The 27,999-nt window shown below is 46.4% G+C and overlaps 1 protein-coding gene across 4 annotated transcripts; it reads left to right on the top strand.

Moving 5' to 3' along the window:
* Nucleotide 1: 1 nt before the first annotated feature.
* TAF12 (TATA-box binding protein associated factor 12) lies at nt 2-27,989 on the top strand. Of its 4 annotated transcripts, none has more exons than XM_012929019.2 (7): nt 14-137; nt 11,858-11,942; nt 12,639-12,890; nt 14,343-14,420; nt 21,512-21,626; nt 26,041-26,129; nt 27,509-27,989. In XM_012929019.2, exons 2-7 carry the CDS (start codon nt 11,871-11,873, stop codon nt 27,542-27,544), a joined length of 642 nt encoding a protein of 213 aa, XP_012784473.1. In that variant the 5' UTR covers nt 14-137; nt 11,858-11,870; the 3' UTR covers nt 27,545-27,989. The 4 variants fall into 4 exon arrangements, with proteins under 4 accessions (XP_004592230.1, XP_012784473.1, XP_058533851.1 ...); XM_058677868.1 differs by lacking the exon at nt 11,858-11,942 and adding an exon at nt 11,729-11,857 and having other exon boundaries at nt 25-137; XM_004592173.3 differs by lacking the exon at nt 11,858-11,942 and having other exon boundaries at nt 2-137.
* Nucleotides 27,990-27,999: the final 10 nt, after the last annotated feature.

Raw genomic sequence — 27,999 nt, 5'->3', positions numbered from 1 at the left:
CCGCGCGTTTCCGGGTTGGAGGCGGGGAGCGGTGCCGGAAGGACTTGGGGAGGGCCGCGCAGTCGGACCGGCTGCTGAGAGGAACGCTTCACGGGGGCAGTCTCCGCATATCATGGGGAGCTAGAACGCTGCTGCCTGTGAGTCCTGGGCCCTGGCAGTTGAGGCAGAAGAGCGGGGAGGAGGGAGTCAGGACGCGGACGCCCAGTGGGTGACTGTTGGAAGAAGCAGGTTGTGGAGGAAGACGCGGGGTTGCGAGGGCATCTGGCTGGTCGGGACGGGCGCTGAGGGGATCGCGCTCGGAGGAGGCTCTGGGGCTGCGGACGGGGACGGCTGTGAGCTCCCCGGCCCCTGAGGGAGAGCGGGCAGAGAAGGGACAGGCGTGTGAGAAGGAGCCCTCGCACACTTCGGAGACCCGAAGCGGAGAGGCAGGGGCGTGAAGACACGGGCTCCGGCGAGGTAGAAGCGGAGGAGTGAGGAGCCGGGTTCCCGGGACAGTGAAGACACGGGGCTCCTTCAGGATTCGCCGACGGGGGCTGCGGACGCTTAGGCTTCCTGAGGGAGAAGACTTGGGGGGCTTTCTGTGGGAACGGGATGCGGGCTCGGAGACTTCCCCCACCCACAAGTTTGAGAAGCAACAGGGCTGAGTGCGGCTCCGCGTTGCTCAGATCGGGGGATCTGAGACGGGGTGCGGGGTGTGTGTGTGTGTGAGGGGTGTGCCTTCAAGGGACAGGAGGAGGGTCGGGCAGCGATCGGTCGATCCCGGCTGTCCCGATGGCCAGGGCAGGAGCACTGCCCGCTGGGCTGCTGGCAGGCTCTTGGCGCGGCTGGGACTTAACCTAGGAAGCCCACGGGCCAGCATCTTCATTTTTCTCCTCCTGGCGGATCGGATGTCAAGTTGGAAACACTTGAAAGTCAGTTATTATACTTGGTAACAGCTTTGAATCTCATTCCACATAACCCCGACAGAGCACACATCCCCAGAGACCATCCCTGTCCAGGACCTCGTTGACATTTAAGGGAGCTGATGTCCCACGAGGGATTCCAGTCACACTGAGGTGGTGATTCCACAGAGCATCCTGTGGATGAAGTATCCTGTGGGTGGCAGATAAGAGAGGTCAGGCTATTGCTGGAATAAGTGCTCCTGGGATCTTTGTCCTGCCCTCAAACCCAGGAGGGAGATTCTGATAGACTAGTGTTTGACATGGAAACACTGAATGCCATCCGTAAGGAAACTTTGTAACTAAGTCTCCTGTTACTTTATTTAAAAAAATAAGCTGTTGTATCCTACATTTTTAGAACAAGTATTTGTTAGAGATGGCTGTGGGGTGGAGGGTTTTTATTGTTCTTTTTAGATTTATTTATTTGCAAGGCAAAGATAGAGAAATCTTCCACCTGCTGTTTTATTCCACACTGGCCAAAATGTTTAGGGTGGAACAGACAGAAGCCAGGAGCCTGGAACTCCATCCGTCTTCTCACATGTGTGTCAGGAACGCAAGCATTTGGGCCACTGGCTGCTTTCCAAGGTACACAAGTGGGGAGCTACATTGGAACTGGAGTAGTCAGGACTTGAACCAGCGTTCATACAGGATGCTAATGTTACAGAGGACAGGTTAACTCCCTGCATTGCAAAGGATGACTTTTTAAAATAAGGATGGTCTAGAGCCTTGACCACTTATATCCCCTTTTCAGTAGTAGTTTTTTACTGAAGCCTTCTCACACTAACCACGCATTACCTGAGCAATTTTGCTTAATATATCACTTATGTTTGACAGGCCCACAAGTGAGATAGTCTTTTTTTTTTTTCAAGTGAGATACTCTTTTTTTTTTAATTTATTTTATTTTTATTTTTTTTTAAAGATTTATTTATTTTATTACAAAGTCAGATATACAGAGAGGAGGAGAGACAGAGAGGAAGATCTTCCGTCCGATGATTCACTCCCCAAGTGAGCCGCAACGGCCGGTGCTGCGCCGATCTGAAGCCGGGAACCAGGAACCTCCTCCAGGTCTCCCACGCAGGTGCAGGGTCCCAGTGCTCTGGGCCGTCCTCGACTGCTTTCCCAGGCCACAAGCAGGGAGCTGGATGGGAAGTGGAGCTGCCGGGATTAGAACTGGCGCCCATATGGGATCCCGGGGCATTCAAGGCGAGGACTTTAGCCGCTAGGCCACACCGCTGGGCCCAATTTATTTTCTTTTTATTGCAAAGTCAGATATACAGAGAGAAGCAGAGACAGAGAGAAAGATCTTCTGTCCGATGATTCACTACCCAGGTGGCTGCCACGGCTGGAGCTGTGCCAATCCGAAGCCAGAAGCCCAGAGCCTCTTCTGGGTCTCCCACGTGGGTGCAGGGTCCCAAGGTTTTGGGCTATCCTCAGCTGCTTTCTCAAGCCACAAACAGGGAGCTGGATGGGAAGTGGAGCAGCTGGGATTAGAACCGGCGCCCATATGGGATCCCGATGTGTGCAAGGCGAGGACTTTAGCTGCTAGGCCACCACGCTGGGCCCTTTCTTCTACTTTTCTAAATGCGTTATTATTCCTGTCTTGATTTGCCCACCGACAAAAGCGAGGTAATAGTTATGAAACACAAATTATTGGGACCTGCACAATGACTCAACTGGCTAATCCTCTGACTACAATGCCAGTCCCGCATGGGCACAGTTTCGAATCCTGGCTGCCCTGCTTCTGATCCTGCTTCCTTCTTGTGGCCTGGGAAAGCAGTGGAAGTCCTTGGGACCTTGCACTGGAATGGAAGAGCGAGAAGAAGCTCCTGGCTTTGGATTGGCTCAGCTCTGGCTGCTGTAGCCATTCGAGGAGTAAACCAGCAGATGGAAGATCTTTCTCTCTCTATCTCCTTCTCTCTGTAAATCTGCCTTTCCTATAAGAAAAAGTCTGTAATTAAAAAAAAAAAAAACATTGAATGAAAGTGCTTTCCTTTCCTTTCTTCTTATTTCCTTTTTTCCCCCACATTTAATAACTTACTTGAAAGCCAGAGTGACAGATATCTTTCATCTTTCACCTATTGTTTACTCCCTGTATGGCAGCAGTGGCCAAGGCTGAGCCAGTCAACAGCCAAAAGCCAGGAGCTTCATCCTGGACTTCAGTAAGGGTGGTGAAGGCCTTCGAGCACCTTCCCAGGTGTCAGCAGGCAGTTGGATCAGAAGCAGAGAGATTAGGCCTCCAAATGGCTCTCTGATATGGGATTTCTGCGTTTTAAGTGGTGATTTAACCCACTGTGCCACAACATTGACCTCAGTACCTCCTTTTTCTTTCCTCCTTCTCTTTTTCATCGCCTCCTCTTCGCCCCCCCTTTTTAAAGCTTTTTCCTTTTTTTTTCTTAAAATTCATTTCTTTTTATTGGAAAGGTAGGTTCATAGTGAAAGAGAAACAAAGATCCTCTGTCGACTGTTTTCTCTCCTCAAGCGGCCACAGCAGCTGGAGCTGAGCCAGTCCAAAGCCAGGAACCAGGAGCTTCTTTCAGGTCCCCCACATGGGGCAGCTTTGGGCCATCCTCTACTGCTCGCCTAGGGCACAAGCAGGAAGCTAGATGGGAAGCTGAGCAGCCAAGACACAAAATAAAATCCATGTGGGATCCATCACATGCAAGGCAAGGATTCAGCAACTGAGCCATCATGCGGGGCCCAAGATTTTTTTCTTCTTTACTTGGAAAGTCAGAGTTACAGAAAGATAGAGAAAAAGAGAAAGAGGGATCCTCCATTCTCTGGTTTACTCCCCAAACGGCTGCAATGGCCAGGCTGGGTTGTTCCAAAGCTGTGAGCCAGGCGCTCATGCTGGGTCTACCGCGTGGTCCCAGGTGAATCATCCTCCCTGATTTCCCAGGCCTTAAGTAGGGAGCTGGATGTCACATGAAGCAGCAGGGACTAGAACCGATGCCCGGATGGGATCCCTGTGCGTCCAAGGAGAGGACTTTAACCACTATGCTGTCGCACCGGGCCCAACACCTTCTTAAAACTTCTGTTATTATCAAAGACTGACTGGTAAGGGTTTTTATGTAGAATAATATTCAAGGAGAACTAAAATGTCTGTTTTTACATAAGTATGGATATTTCTGAAGGCATAGGATCTTTGTAGAGTGCTTCCTTGCACTCAAGTGAAATATATTTAATTTTAAATTTAGGAGGCTGAGAAGCAACAATTTGAAGTACAAGGGGCTCAAATTGGGTTAACTTTCAATGAATAGTAATGTGAACTAGAGAATTAGAAAAACGAGACTAGGACCCAACACAGTAGCCTAGTAGCTAAAGTCCTCACCCTGAATGTGCGAGGATCCCATTTGGGCACCAGTTTGTATCCTGGCTGCCCTACTTCCCTTCCAGCTCACTGCTTCTGGCTTGGGAAAGTAGTGGAGGACGGCCCAAACCTTGGGACCCGGCACCCACGTGGGAGACCTGAAAGAAGATCCTGGCTCCTGGCTCTGGATCGGCTCAGCACCGGCCGTTGTGGCTGCCTGGGGAGTGAACCAGTGGTCTAAAGATCTTCATCTCTGTCTCTCCTTTCTGTAAATCTGACTTTCTTGTAAAAATGAATGAATTTTTTAAAAGCTTTATTTTATTCTTATTGGAAATCAGATATACAGAAAGGAGGACAGAGAGGAAGATCTTCCATCTGATGATTCATTCCCCAAGCGGCTGCAACGGCTGGAGCTGCGCTGATCCGGGTCTCCCACGTGGTGCAGGGTCTCAAGGCTTTGGGCCGTCCTCAACTGCTTTCCCAGGCCACAGCGGAGAGCTGGGTGGGAAGCGAGGCCACCAGGATTAGAACTGGCACCCATATGGGATCCTGGTGTGTTCACGACGAGGACTTCAGCCACTAGCCACAGTGCCAGGCCTAAAAATAAATAATCTTTTTTTAAAAAAGATTTATTTATTTTTAACACAAGGTCAGATATACAGAGAGGAGAGACAGGAAGATCTTCTGTCTGATGATTCACTCCCCAAGTGACAGCAACGGCCGTCACTGCTCCGATCCGAAGCCGGGAACCAGGAACCTCTTCCGGGTCTCCCACACGGGTGCAGGGTCCCAAATCCTTGGGCTGTCCTCTCCTGCTTTCCCAGGCCACAAGCAGGGAGCTGGATGGGAAGTGGAGCTGCCGGGATTAGAACCGGCGCCCATATGGGAACCCCGGGTCGTTCAAGGAGAGGATTTTAGCAGCTAGGCCACGCCGCCGGGCCCTAAAAATAAATAATCTTAAAAAAAAAAAAAAGAAGAAGAATGAGGCTGACCTAGTTGAAGCTACATTTTTTTATCAGTGGTTAGCCTATATTATTTACAATTACTTACAGTGCATGTAGGTGATCAAGATGTATTAACACCATCTTATGAAGGAAGCCATTTCCATGTCACCGTTAAAGTACTTGATGATTTAAGTAATGATAATTTATTGTGGAGTAAACATTCTCATTTACATATTCAAAATGTTCTTTTTTACTCATTTGTGGCTCTGGTGTTAATTGACGTATTACAATAAAATTTCTTATTACAAAGTCAGATATACAGAGAGGAGGAGAGACAGAGAGGAAGATCTTCCGTCCGATGATTCACTCCCCAAGTGAGCCGCAATGGCCGGTGCTGCGCCGATCCGATGCTGGGAACCTGGAACCTCTTCCAGGTCTCCCACGCGGGTGCAGGGTCCCAAATCCTTGGGCTGTCCTTGACTGCTTTCCCAGGCCACAAGCAGGGAGCTGGATGGGAAGCGGGGCTGCTGGGATTAGAACCGGCGCCCATATGGGATCCCGGGGTGTTGAAAGCAAGGACTTTATTTCAAAGTACCAGATAATCATTCTTTTGGAGTTAGAACCAGGCTTGTGGAATCACAGGTTAAAGCTGCAGTCCATACTGCTGGGCTCCCACGTGGGCACCCCTTTGAGTCCTGGCTGTTCCACTTCTGATCCAGCTGCCTTTCCAGAACCTGAGAATGCAGCAGAGGATGGCCCAAGCACTAGGCTCCCTGCACCCGTAGAAGAAACTGGAGTAAGGCTCCTAGCTTGGCTTGGCTCAGCTCTAGCTGTTGTGGCCGTTTGAGGAGTGAACCAGCAAATGGAAAAATCTATGTCTCTCCTCTCCTTCTTTCTCTCTCTAATTCAGCCTTTCTAATAAATAAACCCTGTAAAAATTAATTAGGACTTGTGCTCACTTGGGAAGCACATATGCTAAAAAATAATTAGAACAAATATGAGCGTAGGACATGTTACTGCTCTTGATGGGGTTTTTGTGGAAAGCCCTGATACATTTTGGAGGCAGTACATCAGCAGGGCTGAAAGTCTGCGCAGTGAAACAGATGTTTTAGAGACAGATTTTGAATTCTTTATGTGTCAATGTAATTTAGAATCCTAGACTGATTGTTAGGGCCAGAAGGGACTCTCTGAATTATATATGTACAAACTCTGGTCAAATACCAGCCCTTTTGATTTGGCTCTTCTGTATCATCTCTCATTAGCTTCCTGCTTCTCCCCAACAGCCCTCCTCCTTTTTTTTTTTTCCTTCAACCCACTGTTCTGTATAATCATTAGACTAGTTATTGGGGCAGTATATCACCAGTATTGTGCTATAATAGGTTAAGCTACAGTCTTGGCTGTCCTGCTTCTGATCCAGCTCCCTGTTAATGTGCCTGGAAGGCAGTTGAAGATGGCCCCAGTGCTTAAGCACCTGCATCCATTTAGGAGACTCAGATGGAGTTCCTGGCTTCTAGATTTATTCTGCTCCAGCTCTAGGTTTTGCAGCCATTTAAAGAGTGAGCCAGTAGATGGAAGTGATCATTAAATTTTTTCTCTCAAAAGAAAAAAAAGATTGGTCATATTCATTTGAAAGGCGGAGTTACACACAGAGTTTTTTTTTTTTTTTTTAAGATTTGTTTATTTTTATTACAAAGTCAGATATACAGAGAGGAAGATCTTCCGTCCGATGATTCACTCCCCAAGTGAGCCGCAATGGGCCGGTGCACGCCGATCCGAAGCCGGGAACCAGGAGCTTCTTCCAGGTCTCCCATGCAGGTGCAGTGTCCCAAAGCTTTGGGCTGTCCTAAACTGCCTTCCCAGGCCACAAGCAGGGAGCTGGATGGGAAGTGGAGCTGCCAGGATTAGAACCGGCGCCCATATGGGATCCTGGGACGTTCAAAGTGAGGACTTTGAGCCACTAGGCCACGCCGCCGGGCCCACACACAGAGTTTTATCCCCATATGATTGCAACAACCAGAGCTTGACCAGGCTAAAGCTAGAAACTAGGTGGCTCAATGACTTGGGCCATCTTCTGCTGTTTTCCCAGACTACGATCTGGGAATAGGATGAGAAGTGGAAAGCCAGGTCTTGAACCAACACCGATATGGGATGCTGGCCTCAGAGGCTGTGGCTTTACCTGCTACACCTCAGCACTGACCCTGAAATGTCTCTCTCTGTTCTTTTCTGTGTCTCCCTGTCACTCTACCTTGCAAATAAATCTTTTTTTAAGAAAAGAATGGATATAGGGTGTCACCAACATGGGTATATATGCTAGATTAATGATAAAATCTGTGAAACTTTCAGTATGCTGATTATTTTTGTCTTTTAGATTTATTGAAAAGGCAGACAGTCATAGAGCTGCTCCACCTGCCAGTTCACTTCACCAGTGGTCCTCAAAAAGTGAGGCTGAGCCGCCAGGCCAAAGCCAAGAGCCTGGAACTCATTTCCAGGCAAATGTCAAGGACTAAAGTACTTGGTTTACTGACAGCTGCCTGCTGGGGTGCCCATTAGCAGGAAGCAGAGGGAGAACTCGATCCCAGGCACTACAGTATGCAGTGTGGGCATCCCAAACTATGCCAAGCACGTGCCCCAGCATAATTATTATTTTTTAAGATTTATTCATTTTTACTGGAAAGGCAGATTTATAGAGATAAGGAGAGAGAGAGAGAGAGCTTTAGGCTCTCCTCTGCTGCTTTTTCCCAGGCCACAAGCAGAGAGCTGGATGGGAAGTGGAGCAGCCTGGACATGAACTGGTGCCCTTATGGGATCCCAGTGCATGCAAGACAAAATTTCAGCTGCTAGGATACTGTGCTGGGTCCCCAGCTGGAGTTCAGAGCTGCCCTGCCCAACTTGTAAGTGGTTATTTTGAGAACGCACTAGTGGATAAAAGATTCATCCATTGTTTACTGTCAGTTGCACTGCCTTTCAAATAGGTAAATAAAACTTCATAGGAAATCATAAATTCCTAGGAGCTGGCACCATAGTGCAGGTAGGTTAAGCTACCCCATGTGACTCCAGCATCCCATATCCGAGTGCTGGTTTGAGTCCCGACTGTTCCATTCCAGTCCTGCTCCCTGTCGGAGGCCCTGTGTGTAGGAAGCAGCAGGTGCTGACCTGGGTCCTTACGGGAGACTAGTTCCTGGTTGCTGGCTTCGCCTGGCTGAGACCTGGCTGTTGTGACCATCTGTGCTGTGAGCCAGTTTGTGGAAGATATTTCTCTTTCAGATTGCGGCTGAACCTCTCATCGTTAAAAGAAAAAGCAAGGGTTTTGTGTGGTATAGCAATTTCAGCCACTGTCTGCAGCACCAGAATTCCATATGGGAACCAGTTTGAGTCCTGGCTACCCTACTTCCAATCAGCTCCTAATTTATGTATCTGGGAAAGTAGTAGAGGAAGACCCAAATACATGGGCCTAGCTGTTGGAACCATCTGGGGAGTGAATCAGTAGATGTGGGATCTCTCTCCATAATTCTATGTTTCAAATAGTCATTTTAGAAGGAAAAAAAAAGCGTAGGCGGGCATTTGGTACAGAGATTAAGGCAGTTTGGGATGCCCTCATCCAGTATCTGGGCCTGTAGGCTCCAGTCTCTCCTTGTTTCTGACCCAGCTTCCTGCCAAGAGGCACATTAAAGCAGTGCTGATGACTCAAGTTTTCAGCACTTCTGTCACTCACATGGGAGACATGCCTTGCCTTCCCAGCAGCTATTTGCAGGCATTTGGGGAGAAAACCAGTGGGTGAAAGGTGTCATTTGCTCTTTCTTTCCCCTCTTCCCTCTCTCAGTTCTTCCTTCCCTCTTTTCATCATTCATCTCTGTATCAATTCATACATATTTATTATTTTGGGCCTGGCACGGTGGCTTAGCGGCCAAAGTTCTCGCTTTGAACTTGCCTGGATCCCACATGGGCACTAGTTCTTATCCTGGCGGCCCCGCTTCCCATCCAGCTCCCTGCTTGTGGCCTAGGAAAACAGTCGAGGACAGCCCAAAGTCTTGGGACCCTGCACCCACGTGGGGGACCTGGAGGAAGTTCCTGGCTCCTGGCTTCAGATCGGCGCAGCACTGGCCATTGAGGTCACTTGGGGAGTGAATCAATGGACAGAAGATCTTCCTCTCTGTCTTTCCCCCTCTCTGTATATCTGACTTTGCAATAAAAATAAATAGATAAATGATTAAATAAATAAATATTTATCATTTTTTAAATTGGAAAGGCAGGTCTGCAGAGAGGAGAGACAGAAAGACCTTCCATCCACTGGCTCACCCCCCAAGTGGCTGCAATGGCTAGAGCTGAGCTGATTCAAAGCCAGGAGCCTCCTTTGGGTCTCCCACGTGGGTGCAGAGTCCCAAGGCTTTGAGCCGTCCTCTTCTGCTTTCCCAGGCCACAAGCAGGGAACTGGATGGGAAGTGGAGCTGCTGGGATACGAATCAGTACTGGCACTTCAAGGGGGAGAATTAGCCAAATGAGCCATTGCACTAGGCCCAACATTAAAATAAAAGATTTATCACCCTTAGTCTTTCAGCCATAGTTGAGTTGTGCTGGGTGACAGAAGAGAGGATAAGCTTGGTTGTTAGCTCCCAGCCACATAGTCTTATTTTAATAGAAATGTTACCTGTTTTCATTTATGATTCCAGGCATGGACTTCCTGGACTTTGTCCATCTCATAGCATATGATTTCTACATAGTAAGTGCTGGTAGTGGTTAACTACTGCAGTTCTTTCAAACAGAGACACAGATACTGTTTCTTCTTACATAGTTGCATGTCCCCACCCTTTGGCATTTTGAGGAAGTAAAAGTTAGAAAATTGAGTAGTTCAAAGGCACAGGTGATATATTACCTAATGGAATTCAAGTTATTTTCCCTCACTTCATTCCATTGTGTTGGTCAGCACATCATCCACAGTTAAGCTTGAAAAAAGTAAACAGATTAGTAAATAGGTGATTTGAATATTGCATCAGTGGGCATTGTGATTAGACTGTAATTTTTGGAAAAGCTTTATTTTTATTGGGAAGTCAGATTTACAGAAAGGAGACGTCCATCTACTGATTTCACTCCCCAAGAGGCCACAATAGCCAGTACCGAGTTGATCCGAAGCCAGGAGCCAGGAGCTTCCTCCAGGTCTCCCATGTGGGTGCAGGGTCCCAACACTTTGGGCCGTTCTCAACTGCTTTCCCAGGTCACAAGCAGGGAGCTGGAAGGGAAGTGGAGCAGCCAGGACATGAACTGGCACCCATATGGGATCCTGGCAGCTCATGCAAGGCAAGGAGTTTAACCATTAGGCTACCACACCGGGCCCAGGCTGTTGTGATGTTTTCTTTTTTCACTTTTTTTTTTAAGATTTATTATTTTTTTTAAAGATTTATTTTTATTACAAAGTCAGATAGACAGAGAGGAGGAGAGACAGAGAGGAAGATCTTCCGTCCGATGATTCACTCCCCAAGTGAGCCGCAACTCCCCGGTGCTGTGCAGATCCGAAGCCGGGAACCAGGAACCTCTTCCAGGTCTCCCACGCGGGTGCAGGGTCCCAATGCATTTGGGCCGTCCTCAACTGCTTTCCCAGGCCACAGGCAGGGAGCTGGATGGCAAGTGGAGCTGCCGGGATCAGAACCAGCGCCCATATGGGATCCCAGGGCTTTCAAGGCGAGGACCTTAGCCGCTAGGCCACGCCGCCGGGCCCTTAAGATTTATTTTCATTACAAAGTCAGACATACAGAGAGGAGGAGAGATAGAGAGGAAGATCTTCTGTCCGATGACTCACTCCCCAAGTGAGCGCAACCGCCGGTGCTTTGCCGATCCAAAGCCAGGAGCCAGGAACTTCCTCCAGGTCTCCCATGCAGGTGCAGGGTCCCAAGGGTTTGGGCCGTCCTAGACTGCTTTCCCAGGCCACAAGCAGGGAGCTAGATGGAAAGTGGAGCTGCTGGGATTAGAACCGGCGCCCATATGGGATCCCGGCGTGCTCAAGGCGAGGACTTTAGCTGCTAGGCCGTGCCGCCGGGCCCCCTCTGGTAATCTTTAATAATGGTTCCATCTTTTCTTGTCTTTTCCATGAGTAACACTAAGGAGTAAAGAAGAAGGAACATGAACCACATATAATTGGAAAAAACATGACCCTGATGCTCTGCTGTTGCCATCATTTGGCTCTTGGCCAGCCAGTCAGTCTTGTTTCTCTAGGTCAGTTAGCCAGTGCATAGTTACCTTTATTAAGAGCAAACCAGTAGCATGTGATTTCTCACGTGAGAATCACAAGGAACTCCGAATTAGGGACAAGAATGGAATAGATAGAGATCTACTTTCAGGTTACTAAACTGCCGTGTTCTGAAAGCTGTCAACATCATTCCTGCAGGTCCAAATCATAAAATTTTGCCTAATAAAGTGTCTCATGTGCCTAACACGTTATCTCCAATAATGGAACATTCATTTTCTAAGAAGATAACGTGTATATGTCGTAATCGTTCATTAATTTTTAAAGTGGTTCGTCAGCTGGAGATGTCTTTCTTGGTACTCAGTAGGGACAAGAAGATAATGCTTCCTTGATTCCCGTTTGCCTGAATCCTGTTGGTGAAGACGTGCCAGGCCAGGCACCTGAAGTGGTTCTGTGTCAAAGGAGATGCCTGATGCTAGCTGTTCATTTACAGGTAGCTTTTGAGAATGGCTGCCTCTCATTTCACCGGACTCACAGCTGTGGCTGATGTAATTAAAGATCTAGACACTCAGATAGCTGTAAGTAAGCTCCCAAGGACCCTGTGGGGAGCATTGCTGAGTGGGCTTGTGGTCCAGTGGCACTGAAGCTGGTGTCCACAGGGCAACTTTGTGGCTCCCAGAATAGGAAGCTTGGCTGCTCCAGGCGAAGGTTGCTGCTGCATGTACTGCAAGATTTCTAACTCCCAGAAGTTGCTGTTGTTATTAAACAAGAGAGTACTTTTAACAGTTCTTGGAAGTTGCATTGACTGTGTATAGCTGACATGGACTTAAGTTTTGAAACACCAAAATGAACTAATCCGATTTTGTATACTCTGTGAATGGATTTTAAGTATATGATTGTGAAGTGACTTACCTGCATTTAACATTGATTCAGTACTTAAAGAATAATGCATGTGGCACTTACTGTTTTTTTTTACAAAGTCCTCTGAAGTATCGTGTTTGTTCCTATTTGTTTTTATGGATAAGATCCCTCATTTTATTTGCTTTCTTCCTTATTTCAATTTTGTGGACTATTTCATTTAGTTTTTGAAAAGGAGATGGTTTTTAACTATCAATTGAGAGCAACAAACTGTTTCTCTTGCTTCATTTTCAATATGCAGGTATCCCAGAGATTCTGAAGACACCTCAAGATCAGCCCTCATGTAATTTTCCTTTCAAAACTCGTCCTTTATCCCCTGTGCTTCAAGAGCTAATTCTCCTGTTTTCCTTCTCCAGTTGCTTGGCCTTGGTCCTCATAGCTCCAAAAAGAAACAAGACCTCGATAAGCTCTATGAGCTGAAGTCCAAAGCTCGGCAGATTATGAACCAGTTTGGCCCCTCAGCCCTAATCAACCTCTCCAATTTCTCCTCCATAAAACCGGAGCCAGCCAGCACCCCTCCACAGGGCTCCATGGCCAATAGCACCACAGTGGTAAAGATTCCAGGCACCCCTGGGTCAGGAGGTCGTCTCAGCCCTGAGAACAATCAGGTATTGCCCTCTTGCGTTTTGCTCTCTGTGGGCACCTCTTACCATTACTGAACCAGTGATGCTTTGAGAGATGTCCGTCCTACATACTGCCTCTTCCTCTCCACTGAAAAAGGCCTGTTCCCACCTCTGAGACTGGAACGTTCCATTTGGTTATCCTATACAGTGTTCATTTGATTTTACTTTGTGTTATATGTGGTTATCCACATGCATAAAAACATGTATCCATACACACATATGCTAATACACATTTCAGGTGTTTTTAATATGTATATATATTAGATACATAGCTGTTAAATAAACTAATTGGATTTCATGTTTCTGCAATAAATGTAGCCTTGCCTTCAGTCATGTGGTTTTCTAGCTTATCAGCTGTTGCCTGTATTAATTTCATCCAGTGACTTGAAAAACTGTCCATGTCTTTCTACCCAAAATCCTGATTCTATTCTACATAGCCTTAAGAAAGAAATACAGTCCCTTGATGTGTGTCTTATACGGTAAATAGGATGGGTGAGGGCCCATATCAAGGGAGAGGGTGGAAGGATTAGCAAAGCTGAATGGGGAAGCTTGAGCAAATAGTCAGGAGACCCAGTGTGGGTTGAATATGGAATCTATTGGGAAAAAGTCAAAGATAAAGCTGTATATAGGCAGGGCTATAGAAGGACATAGAGTGCTTACACTAGGATGTTTCCCTGCGTACTTTTAAGCACTAGACAATCTGTAGATCTTTAACAGAAGAGCAAGATTAATAAAAAATGTTGTGTGACTTAAGGTGGGATAAGAAAGGGAGTACTAATTGTGAAATTTTTAGTGTTTTAGCATTTTAGTGCATATCTTTTGATCGTTTTTAAATGGTGTGTAAATATAACCCGCCGCTTTCTTTTTGAAAATGGTAACTGGGCAGACTTAAATACCCATATTTAGTTATACAGAGGTGAACATGTGGACCCCGTCCTCAGGGAGTGTTTAGCCTGTTAAGTCAAACAGACAAATATATAAATGTCCACAGTGTTACAAGAGTGCACACCACGAGACAGAAGCGCCCTGGCAGGCAGCGGTGCTTTTACCCAGGTGCCTGATGGGGACATCAGAAATGAGGCCCTGAGAACTGAGCACCCAAGAAGAGAGAGAAAGGAAATGTCTACAGGCAGCAAAGGCACAGTAGAATCGGAGATGGTTGGAAAATTACAAATCAATAAATGGAAAAAAAGACCACGATTAATCTGCCTGACATTTGAATGCTGGCCTCTGTTCCAAACTTCTCTTTCTGTCTCCCTGATGCACTTCAATCTTGAAATGTGGACTTTTGACTACCATCAGGTCAGCCAGACTGAGAGCTCATTGGAAAGTAGAAACTAGGCCCATCAGGTTAATAACCTCTCTTCATTATATGATTAATGACATATTTTGTTTCCTTAATATATGGCTGAACAATTTTCTCTCGATTAACTTTAGGTATTGACGAAGAAGAAATTACAAGACTTAGTAAGAGAAGTGGATCCTAATGAGCAGTTGGATGAAGATGTGGAAGAGGTAAAGTTGGCTTGGGTGCTCCAGAGATTGAACGTAAGAGCTGATCTAGCATAGTGTTTAAGAGCATAGATGGTAGAGACAGGCAAACCTGAATTCCAGTCCTCACTCTGCCAGCTACCAGCTGTTTAGCCATGGACAAGTCATTTAAACCTTTTGAGAATTCCCTTTCCTCTTATGCTAACAGGGCTGTCATTCTTTATGCACAGGGCTATTGCGAAAATCCCACCCACACACAATCCAGACTCAGGAGACTGCCTAGTGTTTTATTCCTAGAAATTCCTGATTGTTTTCTTTTTCTTTTTGCAAGGCAGAGAGGTAGACTAGATGTCATTTCTCTGGTTCACTTTCCAAATACCTGCAGCAGCCAGGACTGGGGTCAGGCTGAAACCCGGAGCTGGGAACTCATTCAGGCCTCCCAGCATGCAGGCGCTGGAAGCAAAACCAGAATTTCTAAACAGTCTAAGATGAGCAGTTGGCATCCCAAATGGCATATTATCCACAGTGCCAAAAACCCCCTCAAAACAAATATTCCTTAGTTCATTACTTTTACAACACATTGTTTCCTGTAATGTTAAAAGATTATTTGTTATGATACTCATAGATATGCCATTCAACATTCCTTTCACTGGTTTTGTTACAAATTTTTTAATAACCTAAAGTCAGTATTTATAGCATTCTGATTATATAAATTTTGTATGCTACTAGGCTAATGAATGTCAATGATCATGAAAGTTTTCTTCTTTACGATGTATTTTCTTGAAGTTTACTATTGATACTTTTTTTTAGATTGTTTGGCAGAGTTAGAACATGTTTTTTTGTTTTTTGGTTTTTGGGTTTTTTTTTTTAAGATTTATTTTATTGGAAAGGCAGATTTACAGAAAGAAGGAGAGACAGAGAGGAAGATCTTCTGTTTGCTGGTTTACTCCCCAAGTGGCCGCAATGGCCGGAGCCTGTCTGAAGCCAGGAGCCAGGAACTTCTTCCAAGTCTCCCATGTGGGTGCTGGATCTCAAGACTTTGGACCATCCTCTGCTGCTATCCCAGGCCATAAGCAGGGAGCTGGATGGGATATGGAGCAACTGGGACACGAACTGGCACTCATATAAGATCCTGGCAGTTTCAAGGTGAGGACTTTAGCCACTAGGCTATCATACCAGATGCAAGAGAACATTTCTATTGGATACTTCACTCCCCAAATGTCTACAATGACCAAGCTTGGGCCTAGCCAAAGCCAGGAGCTTCATCTGGGTCTCCCACAGGGTTCAGGGATCCAAGTACTTGGTCCATCTTCTGCTGCTTTCTCAAGCCGTAAGCAGGGAGCTGGATCAGAAGTGGAGCAGCCAGGATTAGAACCAGCACTCATATGGGATCCCGGCATATGCAATGAAAGGATTTAGCCACTACGTTACTGCACCAGGCCTCATGGGATTATTATTTTTTAAAGATTTATCTTATTTTCATTGGAAAGTCAGATATACAGAGAGGAGGAGAAACAGAAAGGAAGATCTTCCGTCTGCTGATTCACTCTCCAAGTGGCCGCAGTGGCCAGAGCTGCGCCAGTCCAAAAATGGGGAGCCAGGAGCCTCTTCCGAGTCTCCCATGTGGGTGCTGGGTGCCATTGGGCCGTCCTTGACTGCTTTCCCAGGCCACAAGCAGGGAGTTAGATGGGAAGTGGAGCTGCCACAATTAGAACCAGCGCCCAAATGGGATCCCAGCACATTCAAGTCAAGGACTTTAGCTACTAGGCTACGGCATCAGGTCCCTCTCTGTTTAATACATTTGCAAGTTGTATTGTTTTGTTTTGTTTTTGAGATTGATTTATTTATTTATTTATTTATTTATTTATTTATTTACTTATTTAAAAGGCAGAGTTAGAGAGATGGGGGATGGAAGTGAGAGAAAGAGATCTTCCATCTGCTGTTTCACTTCTCCAGTAGCCTCAATAGCTAGAGCTGGGCTGGTCTGAAGCCAGCAGCGCTTCCAGGTTTCCTACGAGGATGAAAGGGACCAAGGACTTGGACCTTTCTCTCTGCTTTTCCAGGAGGGTTAGCAGAGGATGGATCAGAAGTGGAGCAGCTATAATACCAGCTGGCACTCATACAGGATGCGGGCGCTACTCGTTATGGTTTTACCTGCTCTGTCAGCACCAGCCCCTTGTGTGCAAGTTTTCCGTTACCTTCTAGGTCTTTCAGTCTTTTCAGGGGAGAAGGTATAAAACCTTTCATCTTTTTTTTCAAACCATTTTGTTATTTTATGGTTTGATATCTTCTATTTCTGCTCTGAAGACATTCATTACATTTTTTGACATTTTCTTGCATTGTCTATATCCCCTGCTTCTGTTTTTGTTTGTTTGTTTGTTTTGGATACTTTCTTCCAATGTGTTGGTTCTGGGCCTGTTGTAAAGAATAAGCCAATAAAATTTGAGTGGAAGCAAAACGAATTAACTGATGGAGAGCTATTTAACAACCGCTCACGAATAAATGGCCTTGATTTGTAGCGTTTGTTGATTTCTGCGGTGTAAATATCTCCACTTTGCATGACGTCATTCAGTACAAAATGGGGAAAAGATTGACATAATTGCCTTTGATGAGCTAGGCTCCCCAGCCCACTGGCCTTGCTTCAGCCACCAGTCAGCCCTCCTGTGGAAGAACTGCCAAAGTGTGTCAGTGTCTGTGTCTTCCTCAGTCTCCTCTTATCCAGAATCTCTAACGTTCTGGAAACAGGGTGAGAAGGAGCTGTTATTCCCTTCCTACTGCTCTCTAGTGTATTCTAATCCAGAGCTGCTTCCCCCTCCCCCAGCTTGTCTTTCTTTCTTTTTTTTTTTTTTTTTTTTTTGGTCGAGATTTATTTTATTTTGGGCCCAGCACGATAGCCTAGTGGCGAAGTCCTCCTCTTACATGTGCCAGGATCCCATGTGGGCACCAGTTCAAGTCCTGGCTGCTCCACTTCTGATTCTAACTCCCTGCTTGTGACCTTGGAAAGCAGTTGGGGAGTAAACCAGTAGATGGAATATTTTTCCCTGTCTTTCCTTCTCTCTGTAAATCTGATTTTCCCAAGGCATTGGACCATTCTCTGCTGCTTTCCCAAGCCACAGGCAGGGAGCTGGATGGCAAGTGGAGCAATTGCTACTTGAAGTGGAACCCGTATGGAATCTTGGCACATAAAAGGCAAATATTTAGCCACTGAGCTATTTCACTGAGCCCTATTTTGATTTATTTTAATGATTATGTATTTGTTTTTATCTCCTTGAAAAGAGAGTGACACAGAGAGTGTGTGTTTTTATCTGCTTGTTTACTGCCTAAGTGCTTGTAACCCTAAATCCCATGGCCCAGAACTCTGTGTTTTTCATGTGGATTGCAGATGCCCAAACCCTAGAAGCATCATCTTCTTTCCAGGATGCATAAGCTGGGACCTGGATCTGAAGCAGAGTAGGTAGGGATCAACATGGGATCCCGAGCTTAACTGGCTGCACTGCTGCAACCACCTCACTCTCTCTGTTTTAAAGAGGAATCAACTTTCGTGGATGGAGTATTGTGTCTGCAGAGAAAAGCACCTGCTTGTGGAATGTGGGGCTAGGGAGCTAGTCCTAATCTGTACATGTATTACAGTCCTGTCTTTGTGCCTCAGCCTAGTGCTCTATGCTAAATGATACCTCTAGATCCCAGATCATTTGGAGAATTTGAGGGAAACCAGTTCAGTTTTCTTTGGTGTCTCTTCTATGGGCAGTTGTGTTGTACCTTCTGCCTGTCAAGTGAGTTCCTACTCCCCCATATCTGTTGTCTCTTTAGCCAAAATTTATTTTAGAAGTTTATCGAAAGGGATGTGCCCATGATGGTGGCTCAGCAGCTAAATCCTTGCCTTGCATATGCTGAGATCCCATATGGGCACCAGTTCATGTCCCAGCTGCTCCACTTCTCATCCAGCTCCCTGCTTTGGCTTGGAAAAGCATTAGAGGATGAGCCAAAGCCTTGGGCCCCTTAGGAGCCCGTGTGAGCTGCTGGCCCGTGGCTTCACATAGATTCAAATCTGACCATTGCAACCACTTGGGCATTGAATCTTCCTTTTTTTTTTTTTTTGAAGGAATTTGTTGGAGTAGCCAGTATCGTGGCACAATGGGTTAAGCCACCACCTGCAACTCCGGCATCCCAGATGGGTGCCTGTTCTGGCCCTGGCAGTTCCACTTCTGATCTAGCTCCCTGCTAATGTGCCTGGGAAAGAAGAGATGATAGGCCAAGTCCTTGAGTCCCTATACTCAGCCAGCCCTGACTGGGTCATTTGGAATGGCCATTTGGAATGTAAACCAATAGATGAAAAATCTATCTATTTCTCTCTCTCTCTTTTTCTCTTTGTAACTCTGCCTTTCAAATAAATATTTTTTGAAGGAAGTTTATTAGAGTATATCATCTGTTAATAGTTTTCTCACCTGGTACTCGGGGTTCAACCAATGCCCATGTCCCCAGTTTGTTTACTTGAAGGGCAGAGGTACACAGAAATAACTCTGTCATCTGCTGATCCACTCCTTCCACTGGAGCTGAGCCAGGGTAAAGCCAGAAACCTAGAACCCCATCTAGGCCTCCCGCGGGGATGGCTGTGACCCAAGTACTTGACCCGTTCTCCTGATGCTTCCTCAGGTGCAGTAACAGAAAGCAGGATTAGAAGCAGAGTAGCTGGATCTCAAACTGGCACTCATATGAGATGCTGGCATTACAGAGGGGTTTAACCTGCCATACCATGGTACAGGTCCCAAATAAAATAAACATGTAAAAATAATAGTTTTCTTTCCTGTTCTTGTTTTCTTTGTAGATTTCCACATCTTTTTTTTTTTCTTTTGCAAGTCTTTTGTTTAGAAGTTGTCCATTTGGGTCATATGGCTAAAAGTGCCAGCAGAGGCGGGTGGCCTAGTGGTTAAGATGCCAGCTGGAACACCTGCATCGCATGGGGAGTTCTGAGTTTGAGTCTCAAGCTTCCAACTCCAAATTCTGGTAATGCATATCTTGGAATGCAAAAATGATGGCTCAACTACTTGGGTGCCTGCACTCCCGTGGGAGACCTGAATTGAGATCCAGCCAGGCCTATTGTAGGCATCTGGGGGGTGAACCAGTGAAGAAGAGCTCTCCAAGTTTCTCTTTGCCTCTCAACTAATACAATAGATAAAACAATTTGCAAAAGGTCCATCAGAACAAGGGATGTCTAGACCTGTAGTTATAATTTTATTTGCTTTGTTGATCAACAGAAGAATCTGTGGGGCAAGTATTGACTAATCAGAATTTCTAGTGTTTGTTTTGTTTTGTTTTGTTTTTGTTTTTTTAATTGGAAAGGCAGATATACAGAGAGGAAGAGAGACAGAGAGAAAGATCTTCCATCCGATAGTTCACTCCCCAGGTGGCCGCAACAGCCAGAGCTGCGCCAATCCGAAGCCAGGAGCCAAGAGCGTCTTCTGGGTCTCCCACACGGGTGCAGGGACCCAAGGGTTTGGGCCATTCTCAACTGCTTTTCCAGGCCACAAGCAGGGAGCTGGATGGGAAGTGGAGCTGCCGGGATTAGGACTGGTGCATTCAAGATGAGGACTTTAGCCACTATGCTATCGTGCCAGGCCTCGGAATTTCCCGTTTTATCTTCAGAATTCTGATCTTTCACACTGGTCCAGGAGCCATTCTGAGTGAAGGAGGAACTCGGCCTCAGAGCTCTGGAGGTTGAGCCCTGGCGCCCCAGCTCACAGCAAGTGGCGTGGCCGTGAGCTCTCCCTCAGCCTAAGCATCTGCTTCCATACAAGGATGAAACTCAGTCCTGTTTACTCTGTAGGACTCCTTTAAGGACTGAGATCATGGAAATAAAAGTGCCTTAACTCATTTTCCCACTGAATTCCAAAGAAAAGATAAGGGAGAAGCAGTTGGGTTAGTTGATTCTTGCTGACTGGAAAGAAGAGAAAGTAGGTCCTCAGAAGGTTGACAGACTCAACTTCGAAAATGTCTCCTCTTCATCTGATTCCTCAGGTCCACCTTTGCAAAGACACTCGTGCCAGACCTGCTAGTAGCATCTGGTTAAAGGGTGAGTGTTTGGCTCAGCGATTAGGGTGTCCACAGCATGCCTTCATCACATATCTTAGTGTCTGCACTCAGCTTTTAATTCCAGCTAATGCCACCCTGGTGCTGAAACAGGCTGTGACTAGAGAACTACCACTTGGGGCTAATGTGGTGGCTCAACAGATTAATCTTCCACTTACAAGCACCAGCATCCCATACAGTCTTGGTTCAAATCCCAGCTGCTCCGTTTCCCACTCGGCTCCCTGCTTGTGGCCTGGAAAGGCAGTGGAGGATGGTCCAAGTCACTGGGACCCTGTACCCATGTGGGAGATCTAGGGAAGTCTCCTGGCTCCTGGCTTCAAATCAGCTCAGCTCCAACCATTTTAGACATTAAGGGAATGGAACCAGCAGATGGAAGATATCTCTCTCTCTCTCTCTCTCTCTCTCTCTCTGTAAATCTCCCTTTGAAGTAAAAAAAAAAAGAACTACCACAGTGTGAAAGACCCAGGTTGAGTTCTGGGCTTCTAGGTTACAGCTGACCCTGCTCAGCCTCTGCCACTGTGGACATCCTGGGAGTGAGCCAGCAGATGGAATGCTTCTGTCTGTCTCTCACTCTCTTTCAAATAAATAAATAATGTTTTTCAAAAAGAAAGCCTGTAGCCAACATCATGGCTTAGCAGCAGGTTGAGGTTCTGCGTGCCATGCCAGCATCCTACATGACGGCTGTTTTAACTCCTAGTTGCTCCGCTTCCAATCTGGCTCCCTGCTAACACACCTGGGAAAGCAGTGCAAGATGGCCCTGGTGTTTGGGCCTCTGCCACCCACGTAGGCCATACAAATGGAATTCCTGGCCCACCCTGGCTGTTACAGCTGTTTGGGGAATAAACCAGGAGATAGAAAGTCCTTCTGTTTCTCCCTTTCTCCCTCTGTAAGTCTGCCTCTCAAACAAATAAATGATATATTTTTTTTAACAACACTGACTAAATACGTGATTCAGGCAGAAAACAGTTGTCCCAGCAGCAGAAGCCTGCCTGCAATGTCATGGTTACTCTCTGCACTTGCCTTCCCAGATGCTGCTGCAGATTGCTGATGATTTTATTGAAAGTGTGGTGACAGCAGCCTGCCAGCTTGCTCGACATCGCAAGTCCAGTACCCTGGAAGTGAAAGATGTCCAACTTCATCTAGGTATGTGGTCTTACTCGGACAACTTCACCTGTGGGCCTGCCAGAAGACGTGTAATCAGAAGGACTGCCAGGCCAAGATGAGAGCCTGGCCCTGGAATTCATGCAGTAGAGGTGCTGAAGAGAGACAAGGAATCCCATCCTGGTGTGGAAAGTGAGATCAGGCATTGAACTTAATGCCAGACGCCAGAGCAGCATTGGGATGCAGCAAGTTAGGCCCTGGCTTGCGAAACCAGCATCCCATATCTGAGTGCCAGTTTGAGTCCTAGCTGCTCTGCTTCCAATCCGGCTCCCTGCTGATGTGTCTGGGAAGGCAGCAAAAACATGGCACTGTACTTGGGTCCCTGCTGCCCATGTGAGAGACTCACATGGAGTTACTAGGTCTTGGCTTCGGCTTAGTCCAGACCTGTTTGTTGCAGCCACTTAGGGAAGTGAACCGGGAAATATAATATTGGTCTCTCTCTTTCTCTCTGTTATTCTGTCTTTCAAACAAATAAATGAATAGATTCTGCCACTTTCCCACTGTATCATCTTCCTATTATTTTTTTAAGGTTTGCTGTCTTGAAATGCAGAGTTACAGAGAGAGGAGAAGAGACAGAGAGAATTCCCATCTAATAGTTCATTCCCTAAATGGCTACAGCAGCTGGAGCTAGGTAGACCAAAGCCAAGAGCTTCGTTGTATCTTCCTTGCAAGGTGACGGCAGAATTGCAGATTGTATTTGAAAATGGTTGAAACAAAATGAGAGCCTAAGTGCAACCGCCTTAGTGTGTGTCTCTGCTTTTCAAAGAAAACCATTCCTCAGGGTTCCCTCACAGTTGTTATTTTCCCCAAGTGGACACAATGATGAGGGCTGGACCAAGTTGAAGCCAAGAGCCAGCAACTCCAAGTTTCTCATGTGGATGGCAGGGGCCCAAATATTTGGGCCATACTCTGCTGCTTTCCCAGGCATATTAGTAGGGAGCTGGATTGAAAATGAAGCATCTAGGACTTGAATCAGCACCCTTTGGGGATGCTGGTGTCTCTGGCAAAGGCTTAATCCATTGTACCACACTCCAAACCCCACAATTGTTAAGAACCACCATACAGTTGTTTGGTCATCTCTAGAGGTTAAGTGTGTGGTTTTTATACTCTGTAAGAGCTGTGGTGGTGTGCCACCACAAACATGGCACAGTTTGAAGTAATGTCCAACCCACCACCTGCCAACTTGGGTCATTTCCTACCATTTGTATAATCACATCAAGTCTAATGAGAAGGAAGAGAACAGCCTCCCAGGAGTAAAAGAAAAAAAATGGTGTGGACAAATATGGTTCTGCTGGTGGGGAAGGCACTACAGGAATTGGAGCTACAGATAGTAAAGATGATAATGACTTTAACCTCTTTGGATCTGATACTGATGAGCGAAGCGAAGAAGAGGCTAAGGGAAAAATTGTTTGTACAGTATGAGTCAAATAATCTAAAACACCTGTGTTTGCCAAGTGTCCTATCTCACTAGGTATGAAACCCTGGAGACATATATGCAGAATTGGAGCTGTGCATCAGAAATATCTGAGCAGGAGCTTGTGCTGCAATGTAGTGGGTAAAGCTGCCACCTGTGGCACCCAGCATCCCATAGTGGCACCACTTTGAGTCAGGCTGCTCTACTTCTGATCCAGCTCTCTGCTAATGCCTGAAAAAAACAGCAGAAGATGGCCCAAGGATTTGGGACCTTGCATTCACAGGGGAGACCCCAAGAAGCTCCTGGCTCCGGAGCGGCCCAGCTCTGAGCATTGCAACCCTTTTGGAAGTGAAATAGGGAGTGAATCAGAGGATGGAGGATCTCTCTGTTTCTTTCTCTCTCTCTCTCTCTCTCTCTCTCTCTCTCTCTCTCTCTCTCTCTCTATGTTAATTCTACCTTTCAAATGAACAAATACATGTTTTTTTAAAAAAATGAGATTTCAAGCAGATGGCCTAGGGTAGAGCTGTTGATTTACAGAATTTAAAAACCTCAGATGCAGTTGTAGTAGAAGATGATCAGTGTGGAGCAGCTACGCTGCAGGAGTGGATCGCGGCTGCTGAGGACTGTCCGTGGATGGGGCTGTTTTCAGCAAGAACTCAAGTGCATTCACTTCAGTAAAAGCTTGAGAGACACAAAGAAAATACCACAGTGGATTATATTACTATTATTATTATTATATTACTATTATTACTTTTAATTTTGAAAAGGAAATTGGAATGTCTGTTATTCATTGAGGGTAGGAAATGATTATCACAGAGACTAGAATGCTTAGAAGTCTGGATAAGTGGAACAATTGGTGCCAGTGTGGTGGAAGCTGACCATTCTCAGAGCCTGGCGGGAGGAGCATGGGCTCAGAGCGTGGGCAGTTAGGGAAGGATGCAGAAGGGTGTCCAACCACCTCAGCCTGTTGTAGCCTATTGGCCTCTCACAAGATGGGCCTGTCAGTGAGGCTGCCACTGTGGATGCCCGATGTCTGGACCGGACTAGACTCCTGCAGCTGTGGGCTTCTGACTCAGAACCAAATAACTTTCGTTTCTTTCTTTCTTTTAATTTATTTTTATTTTGAAAGGCAAGACTTACTGGCACCCATCTAGGATCCCAGTGTCTGTAAGGTGAGGATTCCACCAGTGAGCCATCATGCCAGGCCCATGCCCTATTTTTCAAAGTTACACATGATGATGACGGAATAAATCACTACTCTAAAGGAATTACATGCGGACTACTCTGTTCCTCTTGTTAGCACTCCTCAACTAAGGAAAACAAGATTTGTTTGGTAAAATTTTGTTGCAGGCAGTTACTTAAATCAAGATACAGTATTAGTGATTTTGTTGTTAACACTTGTTAGTGTGTTTAATTACATACTAAATATTGAGTGAGTACATCATTTATGTTATAGAATATTTCTAAAAAAAGATTTTTTTTTTATTTTAATTGCAAAGTCAGATATACAGAGAGGAGGAGAGACAGAAAGGAAGATCTTCTGTCTGATGATTTACTTCTCAAGTGAGCGCTACAGCTGGTACTGCGCCAATCCGAAGCCAGGAGGCAGGAGCTCTTCCTGGTCTCCCACACAGGTGCAGGGTCCTAAGACTTTGGGCCGTCCTCGACTGCTCTCCCAGGCCACAAGCAGGGAGCTGGATGGGAAGTGTGGCTGCTGGGATTAGAACCAGCACCCATAAGGGAACCCAGCGCACATATGACAAGGACTTTAGCCACTAGGCTACCACACCAGGCAAAGGATGGCCCAACTCCTTGGGACCTGTGCCCATGTAGGAAACCTGAGAAAAGCTCCTGGATTCCAGCTTCAGATCAGCCATTGCAGCCATTTGGAGGAATAAACCATCAGATAGAAGATCTTTCTCTCCATAAATCTGATCTGTCTTCCTAGATCTGGTTATTTGGGGTATGAACTAGTAGATGGGAGACCTTCCCTCTCTCTCTCCAATCCCAGCTGCTCCACTTGCCATCCAGCTCCCTGCTGATGGGCCTGGGAAAGCAGTTGAGGACGGCCCAAAGCCTTGGGACCCTGCACCCATGTGGGAGACCCGGAAGAAGCTCCTGTCTTCGGATTACCTCAGTTCTGGCCATTGTAGCCATTTGAGGAGTAAATCAACAGATAGAAGACCTTTCTCTCTGTCTTTCCTTTTCTCCATAAAGCTGATCTGCATTTCCAATTAAATAAATAAATAAATAAATCTTTTTTTAAAAAAAAGTTAAAAACAGGGCATGCCCAAAGTGTTGTGCACCTTTATTTGTAGGTTAGGCCATATAGCTGTGCCAGCTATGAACAAGATGAATAAATGAAGTCCCTGTCTTGTGAGAACTTGTAGTGACAGTGTCACGGGGTGACAATATCCAGTAGCACAAGGCCTTGGAGAGCTGTGGTGTGGACAGCCCAGGGTCTGTATTCAGATCCCCAGACTACACGCTGGACATGTATTGTGTCGTAAATGCCCCCACACCCTGTGACGTGGTGGGTACTGTTGTAATTCCCACAACCAAAGCAGTTCGAATCATTAAAGATGAAGACACTGAGACCGACACCGTCCAGTCTCACTGGAAAACAAACAGCACAGCTGGGTCATGGCTCCCAAATACCAAAATGGTGGAACCGCGTTTCTCTTGCTAGTCCTGCTCTGAGTGTTGGAGTAAGACAACTGAAGAAAGAAATGACTTTGTTTTCTGTGGACACATGAGCTACTTGGCAGCTTTTTTATTTTCAGCATTTAGAGCTTTGACTAATTTGTGTTCTTTGCCAGAGACTCAAATCATGTCCTTGGAATCATGGCAGGCCCACCTCCGACGTCCCCAGTTACATTTCACAGACGCTGTGTGTCGGGCCGGTGTTGGTATAGGTGTCCTCTGGGGCCCAAGCTTGCCCTGGGCTCCCACTGTGCTTGACTGTGCCCTCCTTCATTGCAGAACGCCAGTGGAACATGTGGATCCCAGGGTTTGGCTCCGAGGAAATCCGACCCTACAAGAAAGCCTGCACCACAGAAGCCCACAAGCAGGTAAAAAGCCACTGAGCTGGGGACAGAGAGGCTGATCTTGTGTGCTGTGTCTCATGGAGCTGCCTGCAGCCACCCCCAGGGGACCTCACTTCCCCCACACGGTTAGCTTCACTCTCTGAGGGCAACAGGGAGCAGCCGGCCTTGGGCGAGCAGGTTATTTCCTCACTGCTATGCTGTTCCCATGTGGGTCCCTCTCAACTTTGATGGTGTCATTTAAGGCCATTGGTTCTGGACTGACTTACAGATGGATGGCACTCCTACCTCCTACACCTCCTAAAGGAAATCTTCCTTCATTGTTGCTGATAAACACCTGTAAAGGAGGATGAAGAAGCAGAACCACAGTGTGAGGAGTTCCCGAGCTGCTGCTGTGCTGTGCATTCTGACCCTTGTCCCAGTTAACCCCTTTGGGCCAGTATGTGAACACTATTTCCACTGTTGTCCCTGTCACCAGTTAGTTCAGCAGCAGTGATGGCCTGCCTTGCAATGGCTGCTTCCTTTTCTGTCTGAATTGACTACTCTAATTTGAAAAGTTAGTTTTCCTGGGGCTCGGCAGCGTGGCCTAGAGGCTAAGGTCCTCGCCTTGATCCCATATGGCTGCTGGTTCTAATCCCGGCAGCTCCACTTCCTCTCTGTCTCTTCTCCTCTCAGTGTATCTGACTTTGAAATAAAATAAATATAAAAAAAAAAAAAGAAGAAGAAAGAAAAGAAAAGTTAGCTTTCCATAGCCTCAGAGAGCACAGCGAGACGAGCTTCAGAGCTGGGCCCTGCTGAGAAGCCACACGAGCCTGACTTCCAGGACGCCCTGTGCTGCGCTTCTGACTGCATTTCTGTCCCATTTATGTGGCCAACAAGTACCATAATATTGGACTGTTTCTTGGTCAAAAAGGAGCAGAACAAGTTAATAGTTCAGCCAGTGGCTCAGAGTAAAAATTGACACCCGTGATCCGCTTCCCTTGCGATTGTTAGTCCCCAGTTTCCCCACAGATGTGAAGTGTCAGCTCCCTGGGAGTGCCAGCATGGGGGACAGTGAGACTCTTACTTTCTCCACCATTGGAGAGGATGGAGGGCAGGGCAGGGAAAACCCACGAAATATCTGCTTCGTTGGCTGGCTCCTGACTCAGCAGAGCGAGAGCTCTCACCTTTTCCTACTCTCAACAGTTTTGCCAGTCTGCTAGCCTACAGCAGTCTACATTTTGGGTCCGTGTCCGACTTGGGGCCCGGCATACCGTGCCCCGGTGGGTGGGAAGCCTTTTGAGCTGCCCTACGGGCACAGGTGCCCAAGCTGCAGCCTAGAGATAGACCTGCATGTTGGCTTCACATGGATGTTCTAGAAAGCCTGACACTGACCCCTGTAACTGATTATTTCTGTCTCCTTTCAGAGAATGGCACTTATCCGGAAAACAACGAAGAAATAACACGGAGGGTCAGGGCATGGACACCGTTCACGTGTATTTGCAGATACTTGAGCTGAGACCTTAGCCATCTCATCCTTGGAATTTTTTTTTTTTAATGCTTTACAGAGAAGCATATATTTTTTATTAACAGTGCAGCAATATCTATAATGACTGAGAGGATCTGCCAAAAGAATAAAACCTCCTATCCCAACTTCCGGTTCCTTTTCCCTGCCATCTCAGAGGAGCAGTGAATCTTCCAGAGAAGATTTTATTTGTGGTTGATTCTATAAGTGATCGAATAAGAGACAAAGCAGCAGCTGATCTTGTTGAGTGAGACAGTATTAGCAGGATTTGTAGCGGGTTTGTCTTCTCCTTTCCCTGTACTTTGTAATGTCAGTCAGTGTTTATATGAATATGACTTTCATTTGCTTTTCCAGAATAAAGAAATTATTAGTCGAAAGACACAGAGTGCCTGA

The sequence above is a fragment of the Ochotona princeps genome, chromosome 2 (genome assembly GCF_030435755.1).
Source record: "Ochotona princeps isolate mOchPri1 chromosome 2, mOchPri1.hap1, whole genome shotgun sequence".
In the NCBI taxonomy this organism is placed as follows: Eukaryota; Metazoa; Chordata; class Mammalia; order Lagomorpha; family Ochotonidae; genus Ochotona; species Ochotona princeps.
This window is presented reverse-complemented; position numbering and strand designations above follow the sequence as displayed.